The following is a 20,749-nucleotide window of genomic DNA, read 5'->3' as shown; positions in this document are numbered from 1 at the left end:
ACTGAACGCACTCCCAAATGGGCCAGGCAGCGCCACAATAAACAACCCATTCGTGGCAGCCCCCATTTTTGCATTTTCTTTTTTTTCTTTTTTTCTTAGTTAATAGTGGGTAAACTTTATAGAGGTGCCCGCCACCATGCAGCATCATCACAGCTCAGCAGATCCTCCAACGGTCACACATTCTACAACATCTGTACAGCGTATCACTGCTCGTTTTTCCCCCGCTGGGATTCCACCCGGAAGTGAACCCACGATCACATGTGTGAGGTGCACACTGGGACAAAAATGCCTTTACGAAAATGAATGCAGTGAGGAAATGCCCATCAGGGAGAGGCTCGTCAAAAAGTATCCTGTTTAGAACTGCCCTCCCGGGAGGCATCCCCCCAAGGAGCATCCCCCAAAGGAAGAGCGGCCACCCCCTCATTCACCATGTGAGGAAGTCCCCCTTCTATACCTCAGTGGCTGTCCACAATTTTGACCTGAGAGCAAATGAGCAGCTTCTCCTGAGCAATGCCATCACAGTGAACAATGAAACGGCGCTACTTAACGGGTGCCTGAATTTCATGAAGAATTTCGAAAGCTTTGCCGCCATCTGTTGTGCTTGTAGCGACCCCAAGAATAAGGTGCAGGTCGGTTGGGAAATGGTCTATACGGAGGAGGGAATGTCCCACTTCAGTGCGCCTCACCTTCCCTAAGGGGTGCCCGCCACACGGACATGAGCGAGTCCGCTCTGCATGGGTGTGTAGCGGTGGTTGCTACTCCACACTCGCCTCGCTCACCTGCTAACCCGTGTCTGCACCCTACCACAACTGCCCGCAGCTGAAGAAGGCCATATGGTTCTCCAGCATCGGCATCGAGATGAGCGACTTCGTCCAGTACTGCTACGAAGGCGATGAAGGGTCCCAAAATGGGGAAACCAAAAAAATACTGGAGGAAATCGTCAAGTCGGAGTGCCCTGTAGTACTGAGGGATAGAAACAGGTAATACCTCACGAGTGGCAAAAAAAAAAAAAGAACCGTTTTGCGTTTTTTTTTCTCTCCATTGTACCTCCCACCATTTCTCCACCCCAGCGTCCGTCTAGACCCAGATGTAGCCCCCAAAAAGGTTGTCAACTCGGCCAAGAGGATGAGATATTTTTTCAACATCTCGGAAGTTCACGTAGGATTGGCAATGCGCACAGAGGAGAGGCATTCAACGGAGATGCGCATTAGCAACTCTCCGTTCCGTTTCGCTCCGTTCCGTTTTGTCCCGTTCCTTTTCATTTCTTTTTTTTTTTTTTTTTCAGACGTGTCGAGGCTGCTACAAGAAGAACAGGTGCAAGCGCTTTCTGCAGGTAATAAGCCCCCTGGGAAGAAGCGAAAGGGGAAGCCTAAGAGAGCTCAACTCGGCAGAATAAGCGGGGCAGAAAACATACGACTCGTTCGCATCGCTACTGTGTCTCGCCCTCTTCGTCTTTCTCTTCCCCTTCCTCTTCCCCTTCCTCCTCATACCCCCCCTCCCTCGCTTCGCAGAAATACGCAGGTGAACCCGACTTCTCCGACTTCACCCGATTAATGACAGGATTTTACAACGTAAAGCTAAAGGGATTAAACGTGTCACAGTAGATGGCACAAAGGAGCTCCCCTTTTTGCAGCCCCACACACAGCCACACTCACACTGCCATCCAAACGCTTTCACCGACATGCTCACTTTCACCCCGCACAGATAAGCAAAGCCTACATAAGACGAAATGAAGTGGACAGGTCGGAGCTCCGACACGTGGTAGAAAAGGTGAACTACTTCCACTGTGCACTCTTCTACGTGTATAACTACCTCCTGAAACACAGGCACTTTAACTATAACGCGGTAAGGGCGGAAAGGAGAAAGGGGAAAGGAGAAAAAAAAGACACTTTGGATTGCCCCAAAGTAGTGATCCCCCCCCTGTTGATATCACCCCTGTGGCGTCTCAACATTCTGTCAAGTGTGCGCCCCTTCGTGTGTTCCTATTTAACTCTCCCATGATGGATCTGCTCCTCCCCCCCACATACACCCATCCACACAGGTGGAGGAAGGAAACAGAAGCGCCATATTGACCTACCTGAGGGAAAAGAGACGTAACTTGCTGCTCTTAAAAAATCAAAGACAGCAGGAGAAGGTCATGAATATCCCCAGGGAGTACTCCGATGTGATCATCCCGACAGACAAGGCCAAGATGAAGAAGAGGCAGAGGAATGTCTTCGAGAGGCTCCAGCGGTTTCGGGTGCGCCCAGGAGTGCGCGCATACGCTGCTCGGTTGTGCTTGCTCTTTTTGTTGAACTCGCTGCTCGGTTGTGCTTGCTCTTTTTGTTGAACTCGCTGCTCGGTTGTGCTTGCTCTTTTTGTTGAACTCGCTGCTCGGTTGTGCTTGCTCTTTTTGTTGAACCCGCTGCTCTCCTGTTTGCTTACCCCCACACACTCCGTTATGCCACTTCCCTCCACAGAGACGGTCCCAATTGGCAGAGGACGAAGAAAAGTTCATTTGGATGGAGGAGCAGGAAGAGGAGGGTGACCAATCAGCGCGCGTGGGAATGCGCACGTGGAAATGAGCACGTGGAATTGCTCTCCTGGAAATGCTCGCGTGGAAATGCGCACTTGTGGATGCGCCGCCGAGTAGAAATACCCACCTGCGTGCATTCGTTTACTCCGCATAAATTTTCTAACGCCCCCATTTTATAGACGCACAAGAAAAGGACCCCCCAGCCGATTCGTACGACCAACCACTCCACAACGACTCAACAAGGAAGAACGAGCTGAATAACGAGCTGAATAACGCCACCGATGAAAACAGTTTGGTAGAAATAAAAGACAAAAATGAACCCCTGTCTTCCTTTCGTTTCCACTATATGACAAAAATGGAGAAACCTGGCACATCTAAGGAGGTCTGCAATTACAACAAAATGTATAATAAATACTCCAGGTGAGGATCTGCGACGGGAGAGGGGAAGCGTGATTTGCCTAACCATACGAAGTGGAGTGCTTTTCCTACGCCCAAAGGGGAATACCAAATGGGAAAAAAAAGGACAGCAAGGAGAGCAAGCAGAATAAGGCGAATAAGGAGAAGAAGGAGAACAAGCCGTTTTCTCCTTACAATTGCGCTGCGATGTAGTGCTGATTTTTTTTTTTTTTTTCCTTTTAGCCTACTCCAAAAGAAGGTGTGCGTCAATTTGGACGACCAGGACGTGGACGAGGAGATAATCAAGGTGCCCACCGTCACGGCGTAGCCTCGTTTTGCGCGTCATTCCCGTTTGTACATTGTGCACTGTACATTGCCGCCTCACCGCCTCACCGCTTCACCGCTTCACCACTTCACCGCCTCACCGCAGGCCGAAAGCCTTCTCTTCAAAATCCCCGAGGCCGTCGGAGGATACACCTTTATAAACTACATCGAGAGCCAGCCCAATAATTTTATATTGCCCATTAATGAAAACGTAGGCATTAAAAAAGTCAGCAGGACGGGGGGGATCCTCCTCCCTCGGGTGGAGCTTCCTCGGGGCTGCAGTGCCTCCGCTTTCTTGCCGCCACACCAAGGCCACCACCACCCCTTTTTCCCACCAACAGTTGTACAAGGGCATTCAAGTATACAAACGGGAGGAACTCAATTTGGGAGACTTTTGGTCCAACATTAACAACGAGGAGCTGAAAATCAAAAGAGTTGGCTTCTACAATCCGTTTAACATAAAGCAGGTGCGCGGAACAACTGGGAGGAGCTCCCTCCCCTACGTGGTGTCCCCCACGAAGCGGTGCATCCTAACAGCGAGCGTCTCTCCCCCCCACATACACACATGCGCCCAGTCCTGAGTTGTTCATATGTGTATATATATGTATATATATATATATATTTTTTTTTTTTTTTTTTTTTTTTTTTTACCCAAGAATTTGGAGATAGCGATGCAGAAGAAGGGGGCCCCCCCGCGCAGTCGCTCTGCGCAGGAAAAAGACGAGGTGATTAAAAAGGAGGAGCGAATGATAGGACGCCTCCACGGAGGAGTGGACCAAAGAAGCATGAGCCGATAAGTAACACCACCCTGTGTGAAAGACTGAACAGCGTAGCGGCACATTTTTTTTCTTTTCCGTTTCCTTTTCCCCATTCCACCCCGCAGGAAATTATCGACCTATCAGATGTAAACGCAAGCAGCTGTTCAAAATGGGCAGCCCGTCCCATTCCATCACTCGCCACTCGCCACTCCATTTGTAATAATGCCTTAAAATTTTATCTCTTCCCTATCTATGCCTTTCATCTCCATTTTGTATTCCTCCACGCAGGACCTATCGAGCTTTCAAGAATATCTAAACACGAGGAAAAGAGCAGAAGGGAAAAGCAGGAGGCGGGAGAGGAGCCACATAAATTTGGATGACTCTCCATCCTACGACGCTTCTTCCCCTGTGGTTGATCCAAAGAGTAGTGATCATTTTGAAGACACGAACGATGAGGATGCCCGATTTGCCTACTTTAAGGTATGCCTTCGAGGCAGTGCGCACGTCTCCGCACATGGGCATGCCAACGAGGGTGTAGAGACGGGCAGGCAGACACATGCACAGACTCACACACTCACATACACGCACACTCACATACACGCACACTCACGCACTCACACACTCACACTTGCAACCAACCGAATGGACCCCCTCCCCCCCTCTGCAGAAACTGAGGAACGAGCGACTCAACGTGGACGAGCACGAAGAGGTGAAGGAGGAGTTCAACAGCGTTTACAACGAGACGTACAATGGTATGTTTGCTTGATGTAGTCACCGCTACGTCGCGTGGGCGGGATGGACCTGCGCAGTGGCACGGTGGTGCCTTCCCCGTGTTGCCGTCCTATGTTGCATATTTTATATCACATTTATTTATTTATTTGTTTATTTTATTTTTTATTTTTTCCTCCGCGCCTCAGCCAAAGGGGAGCCCGGAGAGGCCTACCACCACACGCACCACATAAGGAGGAGGCTCATCGACGAGGAGAAAGGTACGCTGCGGAGTAGTGACTCCGCACGAAGAGGGACACACCCATTGGGGTTATTCAAATGTGCACATATCTACACCTATTTATTTTTCCCCCCAATTTTGGAAGGCGAAAGAGGGGTCACGCCGGAGGACATCCGAGAGGAAAGGAGGCGTCTCTTGCAGGCGGGTCGGAAGGAGCTTAAGGTAAGGGGGGAGAGGAGCGCACCTCGGCGGCGATCGCCTAGTTGCTACAGCCGCGGAATGGCCTTTGCCATGTCACCCGGGTTGCTGTGTCACTCTCGTTGCTGCGTCACTCTCGTTGCTGCGTCACTCTCGTTGTTGTGTCACTCTCGTTGTTGTGTCACTCTCGTTGCTGCGTCACCCTCGTTGCTGCGTCACCCTCGTTGCTGCGTCACCCTCGTTGTTGCGCCACCCTCATCGCCGCGCCACCCTCATTGCCGCATCATCCCAGGAGCAGTCCTTTTACTTATTCAATAATGTTAAGTTTCCCGAGTTGCCCGCGGAGTTATCCTCAGAGGAGGGCCTCGACCCAGGAGACAAAAGGAGGAAGAATCTAAACGATCAGCTTAAGAAGTATATTCGTCCCCAATCACAGGTAGACGCGAATTCCCCGTTGAATGCACCCACGTGTGACAGAGATGCATCGTGTAGATGAGACCACCTCGAAGAGCGACTAGCGGATGGCTCTACATAACTTTGCACCCTCTGCTCTTTCTCCCTTCCCCTTTTGCAGAAACGGAACTCTAATGTGCCGGAGCTGACAGAGGAAACGATCGAAGCTCATTGTTCGTCCGCCCAGGGGTAAGCGGCGCTTCTGACACTTCGGGACAACCCTCGTTGTGATCATCACTTAGGTACCACCCCATGAGACATCCCCTTTCATCACTGCGCCCTACCCGCTTTTTTTTTTTTTTTTTTTTTTTTTTTTTTCCCATTCTGCCAGATCTCGAAGCTTAGAAATTATGTTGAAGAAAAAAAGGAAGCATTTCAAAGGAGGTGCAAATGTAGAAGAACATTAAGGGACATTTTTTTTTTTTTTTTTTTTTTGTTTTTAAGTTCTGTCAGGGTGTTAAACTAGACAACTTCGTGGTGGCATGAAGTTATTTGAGATTTCTCCCCGACGTTGATTCATTTATCTGTTCATCCTATTGAGTGCCCAGACAGAGAGCTGCACATGTCGCTCATACTGCTCATGCCGCTCATACCGCTCATGCTGCTCATTTTAGAGATTCTTTGTGCCATGGGAGGCTGCCCACAGGGACCGCAACACAGAGGGGGGCAAACCAAAGCCGCTCCCCAGAGTTCGTCCTCCCGCCCGTCGCCCTCTGTCCAGAGAAAAAAAAAAAAAAGTCATTCACCCGTTTGGGAGAAGTGGGTCAACCCATTTTTTTTTTCTCTTTTTTCAACTTCTTTATATTTTTCCCCACTGCGCAAGCACCGCAAGAGAGTTTGCCATGTAGCTGCTCCGCTTGCCAATTTGTTTAAGGTAACTTTTTTTTTTTTTTTTTTTTTTTTTTCGTCTGTTTGGCAAATGCATATGGCATAACGGTGGTAAGAATAAGAAGCCTTTTCCCGTTGGTCGTATGTGACGATGCAGCGATACGGCGGCGTTCGCCCGACCGACAAGGTGGTAATGCGAAGGTGTGTTGTGTGCCCGAGTGAAGGGCGCCAGGGAGTGAGCCCGCTGGGCGTGCAGCCCCCGGAGGTCGGAGGTGCAAAAAAAAAAGGGGGGGGCGAGGCTCCGATCGGCCCGCGCGGGCGAAGTGGGCGGTAAGTATTACGGCAAAGGGGGGGAAATACCGGCGTGAACGAACGCGGAAATGTCACTCGGAAATGCCACTCGGAAATGTCACTCGGAAATGCCACGCGGAAATGCCACTCGGATATGCCACGCGGAAATGCCACGCGAAAGCATCGCTCGGAAACCCGCGTCACCTTTTGTGCCAGCCAATCTGAAGTGAACTCCCGCGCACCCACTTCAGCGATTTCGCCTTTCCATTTGGGCGTACATTTGGGCGTACATTTGGGCGTACATTTTCGCTAGCATTTTTATCAGGGCGCTTTTTTTTCTTTTTTTGTTTCGTGTTCCAGGCTGAGGAGAAAGGTGAAGTGGCGCAGTGGCCAAGAGACGAGGTGGCCAAGTAACGAAGTGGCCAAGTAACGAAGTGGCCAAGAGACGAAGTGGCCAAGAGACGAAGTAGCCAAGTAACGAAGTGGCCAAGAGACGAAGTGGCCAACTGAAAAGAGCGGACACGCTCGTGTAACTGCTGCACGTGGGGAATGTGAGTCCTCCCTGCGGTGTGAAGCGGCAAGGATCAGCATTCACGATTGCAGAGCCCCCACGATTGCAGCGCTCCCACGATTGCAGAGCCCCCACGATTGCCCTGCTCACACGATTGCCCCGCCCCCACGATTGCACCGCCTCCCCCCCACCATGTACACGGAGAAGCTGAACCTAAACTCGGAAAACGAGAAGATCACGAGCCTGGATTTCCAACCATGTTCAAACGTCAACCGGTTAGCCATCTCCAGTTTGCACCAGATCAAAATTTATCACATCCCAGTATACGATGCAAATTCAAGGAGGAAGATACAAATAGAGTTACTCTTTATTAGTAATGATCACAATTTGGTTTATATTAATACGATTAGATGGAGCTTCAACGGACAGTACTTAGCAAGCTGTGATAGTGGAGGCACATTACTATGCTACGAATTGGATTCCAATAAAAATGGAAAAGTATCAGGAGGAGGAGAAGAAGAAATCAAAACGTTGACAAAGGAAGGAATTACAAAATACACACAAGGAGGAAGTGTCACCATCTCGGGAAATATGAACAATAAAGAAGATTGGAAAATTACGAAATATATAAAAATTTTAGAGAGTGGAGAAATATTTGATTTGGCTTGGTCAAGGGATAATGAACATGTCGTATGTGGAGTCTCGAAAGGAATGGTTTATATCTTTAACTTAAAAAAATCGTACATATCTCATAAACTGTTTGTTAAAGGGACGAGGGAAAATATCAAAGGTGTATCCTTTCATCCAACCAATAATTCAATTATCGCACAGAGTAGTGACAACATCGTATGTCTGTGGAGAAAAATGAATATCTACCCTGAGCAGAATAACCTTTTGTTGGCATGTGCTGGACAAAGCAAAAGGAGCTTCGAGAAAGAAGAAAAGGATACGTCTTCTCAGCAATACGAATGTAAAAGTACAACCCAGGAGAAGTACCCACAGTCTCAAGCAATAACCAGGGAATATTTTGAGTGTTTGTATGAAGAAAAAATGAACAAGAAGCACAAAAATATTGACACGCCAACTATAAGGCATATTTATTTTGATAGTTTTGGAAAGTATGCTAGTCTTACACATATCCCAAATAATGGACGTAACTGTGGAGTCCTTCTTAAAATTAAAAAGGGTGAAGAAATACACAGGAAGAGGTTGTTTTTGGATGGTCATGGTAGTTGTATTAGAGTAGCTAAGATTGGACAAAAGGTATTTATTGATCGAAAAAAACAAAAATTATATAGCTTGTATTGCCAGTGTAGTGACAATGGGGTCATTTCGTTGTGGAAGATATTCCTCAAAAGGGTTAAGTACAAGCACTCGGGGAGGGCCCACCACCCCAGGGGGAACGCCCACATGGTCCCGGGCAGGCAGAATGAGAAGCAGAGCCAGGGCCAGAAGCAGAGCCAGGGCCAGAAGCAGAGCCAGGGTCAGAAGCAGAGCCAGGGTCAGAAGCAGAGCCAGACGCAGCAAGCGCAACAGCGGGAGCTATCCGCCACGCCCAGTGGACACCTGCACAAAGGGAGCCAAAAGAAGAAAAAAAAAGTTAACAGATATGCCAAGTGCTTCCTAATAATACAGAACTTGCTAGAAGAACAGACCTGTGCAGTCGACGCAAGTTGGTCTAACTCGTCCGACCAACTGGTCATTGGCGCATCCAACGGCTCCGTCTACATCGTACAGATAAACGTTCACGCGCTCAGGCTGAAGCCCTTTTACAATCACGTCCTCCTCGAGATCAACGAAATTACACTCAAGTCCAACAGAGACCATGTAACAGACAACGCACAACAGATCAGTGCAAAAAGTAAGTCCACCAAAGACAAAGTAGAAAAAAAACAAAGGAACAGAATAACTCCCAAAATTAAGTACCTCTACGATGAGCATGGAAATATTATAGAAAACGCAAAGTCGCATGAGGTGATTCATATTCTACAGTGCTCAGTTTGTACTTACGACGTGGATGTAGATCGCTACCTTAGGGGTAGTTTGAAAGGGGGAACTTCTTGGGGGGGTCCCATTTTCGGGGAGGGAAAGAGTAGTAACAGTCCTGTCAGTTGCATCTTTGACTTTCCCTCCTTCGTGAGGTCCTTCCTTTTTGTAGTTCTCAAATGCGTCGAGTTTGTACTGGGGAGACTGCTTCCCCTGTGGGAGGCACGTGTTGCGGCTGCGGAACCACCCCAGGAGGGTAGTAGTCAGGGAGGTGGGAGTGGCCACAGCGGTCAGGGCGGTCATAGCGGTCAGGGCGGTCATAGCGGTCAGGGCGGTCATAGCGGTCAGGGCGGTCAGAGCGGTCAGGGCGGTCAGAGCAGCCAGGGCAACCAGCGCGGCGGGGGTGGTGGCGCGAGTAACGGTATGAGCGGTGCTGTGGGTAGCGCCGGTGGGGGGGGAGACAGCGGAACGATGGGCAGTGGCGACGGCGGAGACGATGGGAATGACAGGGATCGGGACAGGGGAAATGACGCCAAGGAGGAGGAGAACGAAGACGAGGATGACGACGGTAAGGAGGAGGACACTCACAGGGAGAATGACTCTCACAGGGAGAATGACTCCCATAGGGATAATGACTCCCACAGGGATAATGACTCCCACAGGGAGAATGACTCCCACAGGGAGAATGACACCCACATGGACAGTAACCCCCGCGCTAGCAACAGCCGTAGCATCTACAGCAGGAGCAGCAACAGTCGAAGCGGCCCCCCCACGGGTGCAGCGGAAGAACCGAAGGATGACAAGAAAAACGCCAGTCAAAGTAAAGGAAAGGGAAAAATCAAAAATAAAACAAAAACGAAAGTAAAAAGCATTAAAGAAAAAAAGACAAAAAATAAAAGCCCTAGAGAGAAGAAAGGGAGCAAACTCATTAAAGGTAATCTCGAAATCGGACACTACCTGACTAGCAGTGAAAATTTAAGTGTTGTTAATGTAGAGTACCTTCATGAGGGCAATGAGGACAAGAACAGCATCGGTCGAAGCATCGGTCGAAGCATCGGTCGAAGCATCAGTCGAAGCAACGGACGCAGCGACGGACGCAGCGACGGACGCAACGACGGACGCAACGACGGACGCAACAACGAACGCAGCAACAGCAATAGCAGCGGCTGCAGCAAGAGCAACAGCCACAGCCACAGCAACAGCCACAGCCACAGAGATCGTCGGACCCCCCCTGCATACTTCCCAAATGATGACAGCAGCAGGGCCTCCCTTATGAACTCTCTCAATGCAGAGGAGTCAATGGAAGAGACGAGCAAAAATATTGACTTAAAAATTTTGGATATTATTAGAAATAATTACAATAAAGAGAGTTACACAGATACGACTATACCACTTCTGCATGACGATCTGTGCAGACTCCCTCGGATGGAAGACTGTGATGAGAAAAACAGTTGCATGAACAAGCTGGATGGGAGTTCTAGGCATTTGGTGCAGAAGGAAGAAGGGGGGGGGAGTGTTGTACGCCTCTCAGATTTGAAGGGAAGCGAAGATGGGAAGAAACATAAAATGAAGAAGGAGAGTTCCGTGGCTAGTAAAAGGGAGACGAAGAAGGGTGTCAAGGGTGGTGAGGGGAAGAAGAACGTCAAGAATCAGCGAAAGGAGGGCACCAAAGAGGGGAAGAAAAGGCCCAAAAAGGGGGGAACAACAGGGGTGACAGGGGTGACTGGTGCGGCTGGGGCGGTTGGAACATCCGCAGGAGAAGCGACTGCAGCAGGGGTGGGAACTGCCAACGGGACAGCCAACGGGACAGCCGACGAAACCGCTGACGGAACAGTCGACGGGATAGCCGACGGAACCGCTGACGGAACAGTCGACGGGATAGCCGACGGAACCGCTGACGAAACCTCTGTGCGCGAAGCGGAGGGGACCAAGGCAGCAGCGACAGTAACGTCGGAGGGACAGGCAGAGCCCCCAGGGGAGCAACCCAAAGGGGAGTCTCCAGAAGCGCCTCCGGCTGAGGCGATTATGCAACCAAGGGAGCAGTTGAATGGGGACCCACCGGGAGGAATGGCGGAAGAGGTAGCGGGGAAGTGCTCGCCAAAGTCCAAAAAGGAGGCAAAGGAGGCAAAGGAGGTAAAGGAGGTAAAGGAGGTAAAGGAGGCAAAGAAGGAGGCAAAGAAGGAGGCAAAGAAAGAGGCAAAGAAAGAGGCAAAGAAGGAGGCAAAGAAAGAGGCCAAGAAAGAGGCCAAGAAGGAAGCCAAGAAGGAGGCCAAAAAAAAGGCCAAAAAGGGAGAAAAAAACAAAAGCGAAAATGGAGGTGAAGACAAGGCGATCGAGCACGTGGGCAGTCCAGTGGAGGATAAGGGGGACACCCAGGACGACGGGAAGGGGGAGGATTTGAAAGGAGACGCACCGGATGGAGTGTGCAGTGAAGCGAGGGAAGCCAAAAAGGAGGCCAAAAAGGAGGCCAAAAGGGAAGCCAAAAAGGAGGCCAAAAAGGAGGCCAAAAGGGAAGCCAAAAGGGAGGCCAAAAGGGAGGCCAAAAAAGAGGCTAAAAAAGAGGCCAAAAAGTGCACAAGCAAAAAACCAAGTAAAGACCCCAGCAAAGACCCAAGCAAGGATCCCAGCAAAGACCCAAGCGGAGACGCCAGCGCGAAAAAAAAGAAGCGGTCTAAGAAACGCAAAGGCGGCAACGACTCCGACATGGAGTGGGAGAATTTCAACCCCCACGCGGAGCTCTGCTACCCAGAGGAAACGCAGGTCGTACCCAAAGGGGCACCAAAAGGAAGCAAGGAAATCATGGACTCATACAATATGAAAAAAAAGGAAACACAGAAAGGGAAAAATAAGAGTAGTGAGTTTTGTTCTTCCAATGATGTGATCGTTGGAGAGTTATCTAAATCGAACGAGGTTAAGGGGAACTATACGAGTGAAAGTCCTGAGGATTGTCACAACCAGGACCGGACAAGCGTGACGCACAAAAATGAGATGAATCTGCAAGGAGCACAGTTAGCACAACCATGTGAGCGCATTAAGAAAGACGGTGTAGTGAGGAGGAACCCCTGGCTGGAGGATGGTGAGGTCGCTTCCCGTGGGAGGAACCCCTGGCTAGAGGATGGCGAGGTCGCTTCCCGTGGGAGGAACCCCTGGCTAGAGGATGGCGAGGTCGCTTCCCGTGGGAGGAACCCCTGGCTAGAGGATGGCGAGGTCGCTTCCCGTGGGAGGAATAATCATATATGTGCAGGTAAAGAGGAATACAGTGACGGATACAGTAGGGGGGAGGTCTATAGCGGTGAATATGCTGATGAGTACATGGACACACGTAGCGGGGTGCATAATGGTGACTACAAAGAGGGTCGCTTCGGATACCGTGTTGGGAGGTCCAATGATGCCCATGTCAACACCAACCAGGAAAGAAAAACAATACATAAGAGAAGCTTCGAACGGACGAGTGCATATAGTTCAAACGAGTTTAGCAAAAGAGAACGACCAAATAAAAAAGGCAAAATGGAAGGAACGTTTTTTTATTCGAATGGGATCTCAGATCAGAGGATGTACGGTGTGCCAATGAAGACGGACATGGTAGGGGGTGGTCATGCTGGAGAAGAAGAAGACTCATGGGTGCGCGATGCGATGGGTGGTGCAGGTAGGATGGAGAGAGAGAGAGTGAAGAAGCACCTGGTAGAGGCAGCCCATGTGGGTGCAAGGGGAGAAGAAGGAGACGATGAAGAGGGAGAGGAGTCGGATGTGGTCGATTCCGAGGGGGAAGAAGGTAACGGCGCGGGGGCTCGAAGAGTAATGCGGCGTGGGCGAGTCCTGCGGGAGATGCCCCACATGCAGCTGCAGGCGCTGGCGGAGCAATCGCATGCGAGGGAATCACTTCCGGGGCAACCACTTCCGAGGCAGTCGCAGCTGTACGACGAAGTGGACGAGACGCACAGCTACACCGAGAGGGAAGTCAAACGGATGGCGGAGGACTCGCTGGAGACGGAGGAGCACTACTACGGTTGGCCTGAGAGGGAAGGCGCAGAACAGCAGGAGATAGTTCCCTACGGCGTAAAGAAGGAAAGCCATTACGAAGAAAATCCCAGAAGAAACGACGTAAACGTGAATACGTTGAGGAGGTATACATTAGATAGAGGAAACAACAGAGGAAATGGCAGCGTAAATAACAGAGGAAATGGCAGCGTAAATAACAGCGGTAGTAAGAGGGGCCCAACTGAGGGACTGAAGAAAATCGTCAGAAGAGGTGGCGCCTCCAACAGGAATCACATCCACGGGGACAGGAACTGGAATAATGTGTGCACTGCATCTGAGGGAGAGGAAGACACGTTGAGTAGCGACGAAAACGGAGGAAGCACCTACAGTGATGCAATCAACGGAAGCAACTACACAGGAGAGGAACGAGCCGACTTTGCACAAAGGAGTGAGAAAAACAACACAGATAATGTACACGTGGAGAAATACAAAAACAAAATATTCTTCTTTGACAGTAGAGGACATAATTGTATCATCTGCTGCATGTTGGGGGATGGCATTACCAACCCTATAGGTCATGGTACCCATGTCCTGAGGGAAAGGAAGCCTTTTTATCTCCTGTGGGAAGATGAAGTGGCAGGAAAACTGATGAAGAAACTCTTTTTTGGCAACTACCTCTTCGTAGTAACAGAACAAAATGGGCTCTACATACTTAACGTGTTTCATATAGAGAGCAGGTTAGTAGTATGCAATTTTATTCTCCCAATCACTAAAGGAATTTGTGATATTTCAATCATAAAGAGTTTACGAGTTGGGATGGATATCTACACCTTTTTCTACCTCCATGACTCCAGGAAAGGTTACTTCATTTTCCAGCTACTGAATTATTGCACCGTTTCGTTGCTCTATCAATTTGAGACTTCCGAACTGGGGGTCGAAGTGCAGAGCATGAGGATGAGTTTTATTGAGAGATTGAGCAGGAGTGGTGGTACCCAGGGGGGGGTGAAGAAGTGGAAGAAACGTCTCAGGAGTTTTGCGAGGCATGTGTTAGCCCAACAGGGAAAGGGTGACGTGGTTAGCGGCAAGGGGGGTAGCGGCAAGGGGGGTAGCGGCAAGGGGGGTAGCGGCAAGGGGGGTAGCGGCAGAGGGGGTAGCGGCAGAGGGGGTAACGGCAGAAGGGGAAGTACCCTAAAGGGGTTCCTCAAAAAGTCCAAAATGAAGACAAAGACGAATATGAGTACAAAAATGAGGCCGCAGAGGAGGACGAAGGGGAGGGCCAGTTGCGGGACCATCCCCAAGGGAGGAATGACCAAGGAAGATAATGAAGAAAAAAAAAAGGAGAAGGATATTCAGAAGTTAATAAAATATATGACCTTTTATGAATACCCTAGTGAGACTAACCACGAAGGGGAAGATCCAGAAAAGGTGAATCCAAAGTGGATGGAATTCCCGGCTAACGTAGGGGGGATAAAAAGGGAGAAATTTTCCACGGGGAGAGACACTTCTCCGTTTTGCATTTGGGGAAATGCGGACGGGGGAGAAGACCGGATGAGCGTTAGGACCTACCGGGGGGGGGTGACCATGGGGGGGCTCTCAGGTGAGGCTCATTTCGAGCACCGTGTGAACAGCGAGAGTAGCGGAGGTATTGGCAGTATCGACCGTGTCGACCGTATTGGCAGTGTCGACCGTATTGGCGGTATCGACCGTGTCGACCGTATTGGCAGTGTAGACCGTGTCGACCGTATCGGCGGCGTGGGCCCCCCTGTGGAGAACGACCTGGCCATGCCTTCCTCCCTCTTCCCCGCGAACGGATCGGGCCTGTTGACTCGTTACCCAGCGCACCTCTCAGCAAAAGACCGCGCAGAAGGATATCGCGCAGAAGGACTTCGCGCAGTGGATCACCAAAATGGGAGGAACTGGCTGCACCCCACGAAAAGGAAAACACAGATGAACGACGAGTTCGACAGTAACATAAACGGATGCGACCTTTTGTATGATATGATTTACAGAAAGAGGAGCTTCCTCTACAGCTACATGTGTATTTTTGTATACTTAAAGAATGGGATGATTTTTTTGGTCCGCAGAAACTTGATTGCGAAGGGGGGACAAGCGGGGGGACAAGCGGGGGCACACCATATGGGCAACCAGATTGGCAACCAAATGGGCAACCAAATGGGCAACCACGTGACTGCCCTCTCGCTAACCGAGCAGCTGTACCATGATGACGGGGTGACCCTCGTGTCGCGCCTGGACAACGTGTACTACAACAAGGCGCTCTACTGTGATGTGCAGATCGAGGAGGAGGGCGGTGCGGACGTGAGCATGGTGGGCGGTGCGGACCTTCGCATGTTGAACGTTAGCATGGTGAACGTTAGCATGTTGAACGATAGCGCCGTCGATGGTGGCGGCCTCCTCAGCAGAAACGCTCCTAGCGCAGGAGGAAACGAACACATGAACACGTGCGATAACCTGCACGCGATACAAAAAGAGGGACTAAAAAACCTGTACACGTATAGCAACTTTTTTAGCGTATATGATTTTGACATAAAGGAGCTACTCAGGAGTGACGATATCTTTGAGGAGGTGAAGGGGAGGAGGAGGAGGAAGAAGAAGAAGAAGAGGAGGACGAAAAAGACGAAGAAGACGGAGAGGGCGGATATAACGGATTGGGCGGAGAAGAAAAACAGGACCAAATGGAAACACCTGCCGGGAGGAAGAGATGACGCTGGAGGGGAGGTACTCCAGGAATACTGTCCATATCCAAGGGAGGGCTCCACTGTCAACACAGCAACTGAGCTCTTCCCAAACATAAATCTAGCTCATAAGATGTCCCCCATTTCGAAGAGAAAAAATTGCTTTTTAAAAGACGTCAGTCAAGGGGACAGTGGGGTGAAGCATTTACCAAGCGAAGTGCAGGGGGGGGGGTTAAAGGGCCCCCATTTGGAGTCAGTCATGATGGAGACGACCAAGTTGGATACGACTAAGTTGGAGACTGCCATGTTGGAAGCTGCTAAGTTGGAGACGGCCAAGTTGGAGACTGCCAAGTGGGGAGGCAAATGGATGGAGACCCCGCAGCTGGGAAGCGAGAAGGTGGCATGCGTGAGTCTCCAACTGGATGAGCCGAATAGCCGTCCCCACGCGCGAAGCAGTCCCACGACGGGACACCCCCTTCCCTGGAGCGGCTCCAATGAGGACCTGCCCGACACGCTGACGAGGCCCCCAGAGGGGGAGGCGCAGTTGGAGTCGGCCGACGGGGGAAGCGGCAGTGGGGAAGGCAGCGGGGAAGGCGGCGAGGAAAGCGGCGAGGAAAGCGGCGGGGAAAGCAGCGAAGATTTCAGCGGTGCAGACTGCGAAGACTTCAGTGCTGCGGACTGCGAAGACTTCAGTGGTGCAGACTACGAACACTTCAGTGGTGCAGACTGCGAAGACGTGAGTGGCGTGATCAACCGCCAACACCGCCAACAGCGCGTGGACAGCGCCATGCGGAAGAAACCTAACGTATACCTGAAGACGGTGAAATTTTTAGAGACGCAAATGCGTTACAGCATCTTAGTAATGAACAAAAAGGCCTTTTTAAAATACTTGCATGTTTATCTCAAGGTCCTGCTGGAGTATGTAGACGTGCAAAGGATTCAGCAGAGCTTCCAGTACTTCATCCATACAGCATTGTACCACTCGCAACTTTTCCTCTCCGATTTACACATATTTTTAGAAAGCATAGATGAACCCTACTGGGTGGACACCAATGCGTTACTCTCCATGGGTGTGCACTTTTTCTTTTTGGTTCTCTTCATTTATCACAACTTTTTACTGCCCATATACAGCAGGGTGAAGAGTAGGAAGCACGGCAGCCAGGTGAACCCTCGCTTCCAACCCTTTCTGGCCTTCGTCAGGGAGTCGCAAAACTGCATATGTTACATTCAGAGGATCTTCCAGCGCAACTTTCGTTACATTGCGTCTTCGTGAAAAAGCTAGCTTGTGTGTACGTACACGTATGCTTTGTGTTGTGTGAGCATTCCCCCCCAAATGTACACAAAAAAAATGACAACAAAAAATAAAAGGGAGAAAAGGATGACAGTGAAACATGCGAGGAAATCTTTCCCCATAGAGTAGGGGGTGAGAAAAAGCGAATGGAAATATTGGAGTGGAGAAATTGGAAAAAGTGGAGAAATTGGAAAACGTGGAAAAGCGCAGGGACACCCCACTGCTTGCCGCGCACACTTCACAGGTACTCCACCTGCACCTTGTTGTTATTCCCCAAGATGTCGCTCTCCGTGGGTACCTCCTGCGTGAAGGGGTCGTCGTCAATCGACGCTTTGTACAGCTCCAGCTTCTTCAAAAACTTCGAGTGGATCTTTTGCACGCGCTCCGTGTCCAGCATCAGCTCCTTGTGCTCCTCGGGCGTCTTCTCCCAGATGTGCGGGTTGAGGTACTCCAGTCCTAGCGGTGAGGGGAGGAAGCGCCCAAATGACGAAGCGGCGATGCTGCGAAATGACGCAACGAGCGGCGGTGCCTGGCCAGTTCACCCGCGCTAACGCGCCGGCGAGGGCGAACCGCTGCTCAGCTGGTGCGCCGATCGACCCACCTGGGGGTGGCTTGTAGTCCGGGTAGCCCTCCGATGAAACCAGTTGGTTATGCGGGGACGTGAACCGTCGCTCGAACGACGTGTACTCGTCCGTGTACTCCTTTACAGTGCGATTAGTTTCCTGATTCACAGTAATATCATCATTCAACACGCAACTCCCCTGTCGAATTTTTTCCAAAGCGATCTCCATATTTATCAATGCCCTCTTCATAACGCGATGATTAACCTTCTTGTCCCAAGAGAAAGTCTTATCGATTCCTGTGCCATACATGAGTGCATTATTCTGTTTGTCGTAAAATAAAATCTTTGACTGATCCTTCCTCAACCATATACCTTTTAGGAACCTCGGCTGATAGTTCTGTCTCTTTAGGAAGTCTTCTTGGCTAGCTAGCGAATTGTTGAAGATCGTAAAATCATAATTTTTTTCGTCTTTGATGGCATATGGTTCTTCGATGAATTCACCAGGTGGGAGAGAAATGTATACAAAATTGGACAGGTAGTCTTTAAAAAAAAGATGATCAAAAAATTGCAGAGTGTTATCCACTAAAATGATATCCTTCTTCCGGTAAATATTTGGGTCCTTCATGTCTTTCACCAGGACGTCGTAAATGTCTCTCGACAGGCAAGGGGTCGTCTCCTCACCCACTGGCACATCCCTCTCTTCCTTCCTCACGTGCACTATTTTGTTGTTTTGCACGTTGCATAGGTACTCCATGTAGTCGTTATCGTAGTCAACAATTTTTACCCTGTATCGTTTGTTTATCCTTTTTTGGTTCTTCCTCGGTTTGAAGAGCGTGGTTGGGGGAGGGGGTACTTCGACTTCGGCTTCGGATGCACGCTCTGCTTTTAGCAGTCCACCTGCTGCTGCCAATCCACCTGCTGCTGTCCCCCCCTCGTCCGCCGCTAACCCTTCTGCCAGCTCCTCCCCGCACTCGACCTCCCGGTTGGTGTACTTCAACTTGATGAACGTGTCCAAAATGTCAAAGTCCACCCTTTCGTGATTTTCGAGCTTCTTCTGGGCAAGGCTCCTGTTCCCCATGTACTCCGGCTTGTCCTCGAGACAGTAGTTTGGGTTTAAATTGTTATCCAGGTCGTAGTGGTAGTCCAAATAGGACTTAGCCTTCGGCATGTACCCCTCTGTGTACTTCACGTGCGGCGCTACTTCGCGCACTTCGCAGAAAAAGATGCTCTCGTAGAGGCAACACCTGGTGTAGGGGTCCTTCTCCAGGAACTCGCGCGCCTCCTCCTCGTCCCTGCAGTTGGCGATGGTCAGCTCGGCCAGGCAGTCGCGCGCGAACCTCCGGGGGGGGGCACCGTGATCGCGGCTGGCGGCACTATCGCGGCTGGCGGCATTGTCTACGTTATCGCTTTCGTCGCTTTCGTCGCTTTCGCCACTTTCGCCACTTTCGCCGCTTTCGCCGCCTTCACCGCCTTCACCGCTGTTGGCCGAGTCCGCGGCTTGCGGTTCACCGACCGCTTGACCACCCGCAGTGTGCACGCGGCGAATGCTGCGGTCCGAGTTGACCTCCACGGCAGAGCAGCGCTCGAAGGCACCCATCTCCCGGTCGAACTTGGCCAGCACGCTCCTTGTCTGCGACTCCGTAATGGGCAAATATTGGCTAGGAGTTAAAAACAAATCCTTCATATTATCCTTGGCAGCCTTTTTCAATAAACCCAATTTGAAAATCATATTAGAACGTATAAAAAAACGCATGTGCTTTTCGTACAGGGTGTTTATATGGTCCAACTTATCCAAATTAAAAAATTTGAGAAATAAATAATTTTTCTGTAGGAACAAGTTGGGAAAAGTACCCAGTAAAAAATGGTCATTATTCTGTTGGTAAGCATATATGTATAACTCCTCACAAAGTCCCAGCTTCACATAAGGATTGGATTTAACAAACATATCAGCATAGTGTAGATTTACAGACGTGAAGAAGAGCAGGTTTCCAAAAATATTTTCCTTTTTCTTCAAATTAAACAGCATCAAGACTTTGGAAGTGTTTTGGTATATTCTTGTGGAAAGCTTAACCCAAGAGAGGAATTCCAAAACGTACCTGTGGCGTATATTTTTATTAAATTTTTCAAAAATTTTTTTATCATTATCATTTTCATAATTATATTTTTTGTCCAAGAAAAGACACACATAGACCTTCCAATGTACAGGAACAGATGGATAGTACAGATCTTCTTCTCGAATATTTCTCTCCAAATTTTCTATCTTATTCGCTTTGTAAACTCTTTTGAATTTTTTTATCGGTCCATCGTTGTTATCTCCATCATAATATATAGGCAAATGTTGATAGTATTTGTTTACATTATCTCCTTGGAAATCTTTGTCTGTATATTTCCGTCCATATGTGTGATATTTTTTTCTTTTTGTTTCTTCACTTAAATCATCTCTTTCGTAATGTACATCCTCCGAGTGATAATCTTCTTCACTGCAATCAATCATGGAATCCAAATAGTTATCCTTAATTTCATTTTCGATGCACCCGCTTAGACTTTCATACAATTCTGGATCTACTGATTCCATCCTTTCGTTTTCTCCTTCATCAAACAGGAATGCTTTTTTTTTTCTTCCCTCCCTTCTTTGTCCATAACCCTCTTTGCGACTTCCTACGGGGATGCCAATACTCCCAATGAACAAATTTTCTTTCCCTCTTTTTTTTTTTCCCCTTCTCTCCCTCAGGGTTGTATTTACTCTACAGTTTTTCTCCCTTCTTCCTTCTCCACGTGCACTGCTCCTCCTTTCGCTTGGGCGGCTGGAAAGGCGTGCCTCCCTTTGGCGTATACCCACCGACATACTCAACCTTCCGCCCTCATGTAAAAACGCAAACAGGAGGAGTAACAAATGTGCGCGCAACTTGGACATGTTTATCACGTTAGCGCTGGCGTCCCCGAGTCGTTACCGAATCGTAACATCGTTTAAGCTCGTTTTATCGACAAGCCGTTTGGAAAGGGAGACTGCTCGGGG

At 49.6% G+C, this 20,749-nt stretch overlaps 3 protein-coding genes across 3 annotated transcripts; 2 read left to right on the top strand and 1 right to left on the bottom strand.

Annotated features, from left to right (window-relative positions):
- Nucleotides 1-299: 299 nt before the first annotated feature.
- PCYB_145460 (hypothetical protein) lies at nt 300-6,000 on the top strand (the record flags this gene model as incomplete). The annotated part of the gene is made up of 21 exons (XM_004225017.1): nt 300-623; nt 820-980; nt 1,071-1,158; nt 1,286-1,333; nt 1,512-1,571; nt 1,705-1,845; nt 2,042-2,239; nt 2,460-2,523; nt 2,695-2,935; nt 3,155-3,218; nt 3,342-3,446; nt 3,577-3,702; nt 3,892-3,960; nt 4,119-4,139; nt 4,282-4,473; nt 4,661-4,745; nt 4,911-4,982; nt 5,088-5,164; nt 5,433-5,576; nt 5,715-5,782; nt 5,925-6,000. 21 exons carry the CDS (start codon nt 300-302, stop codon nt 5,998-6,000), a joined length of 2,424 nt encoding a protein of 807 aa, XP_004225065.1.
- A 1,415-nt stretch (nt 6,001-7,415) lies between these two features.
- Nucleotides 7,416-17,153, top strand: PCYB_145450 (WD domain G-beta repeat domain containing protein; the record flags this gene model as incomplete). The annotated part of the gene is made up of 2 exons (XM_004225016.1): nt 7,416-12,285; nt 12,454-17,153. 2 exons carry the CDS (start codon nt 7,416-7,418, stop codon nt 17,151-17,153), a joined length of 9,570 nt encoding a protein of 3,189 aa, XP_004225064.1.
- A 256-nt stretch (nt 17,154-17,409) lies between these two features.
- On the bottom strand, nt 17,410-20,308 carry PCYB_145440 (hypothetical protein; the record flags this gene model as incomplete). Its single annotated transcript, XM_004225015.1, has 2 exons — nt 17,410-17,627; nt 17,773-20,308. The coding sequence occupies 2 exons, from the start codon at nt 20,306-20,308 to the stop codon at nt 17,410-17,412; spliced, it is 2,754 nt and encodes a 917-aa protein (XP_004225063.1).
- Between the last annotated feature and the right edge of the window lie 441 nt (nt 20,309-20,749).

This window comes from Plasmodium cynomolgi, chromosome 14 (assembly GCF_000321355.1).
Source record: "Plasmodium cynomolgi strain B DNA, chromosome 14, whole genome shotgun sequence".
Lineage (NCBI taxonomy): Eukaryota > Apicomplexa > Aconoidasida > Haemosporida > Plasmodiidae > Plasmodium > Plasmodium cynomolgi.
The sequence above is the reverse complement of the archived record's forward strand: the minus strand, read 5'-3'. Positions and strand labels throughout refer to the sequence as shown.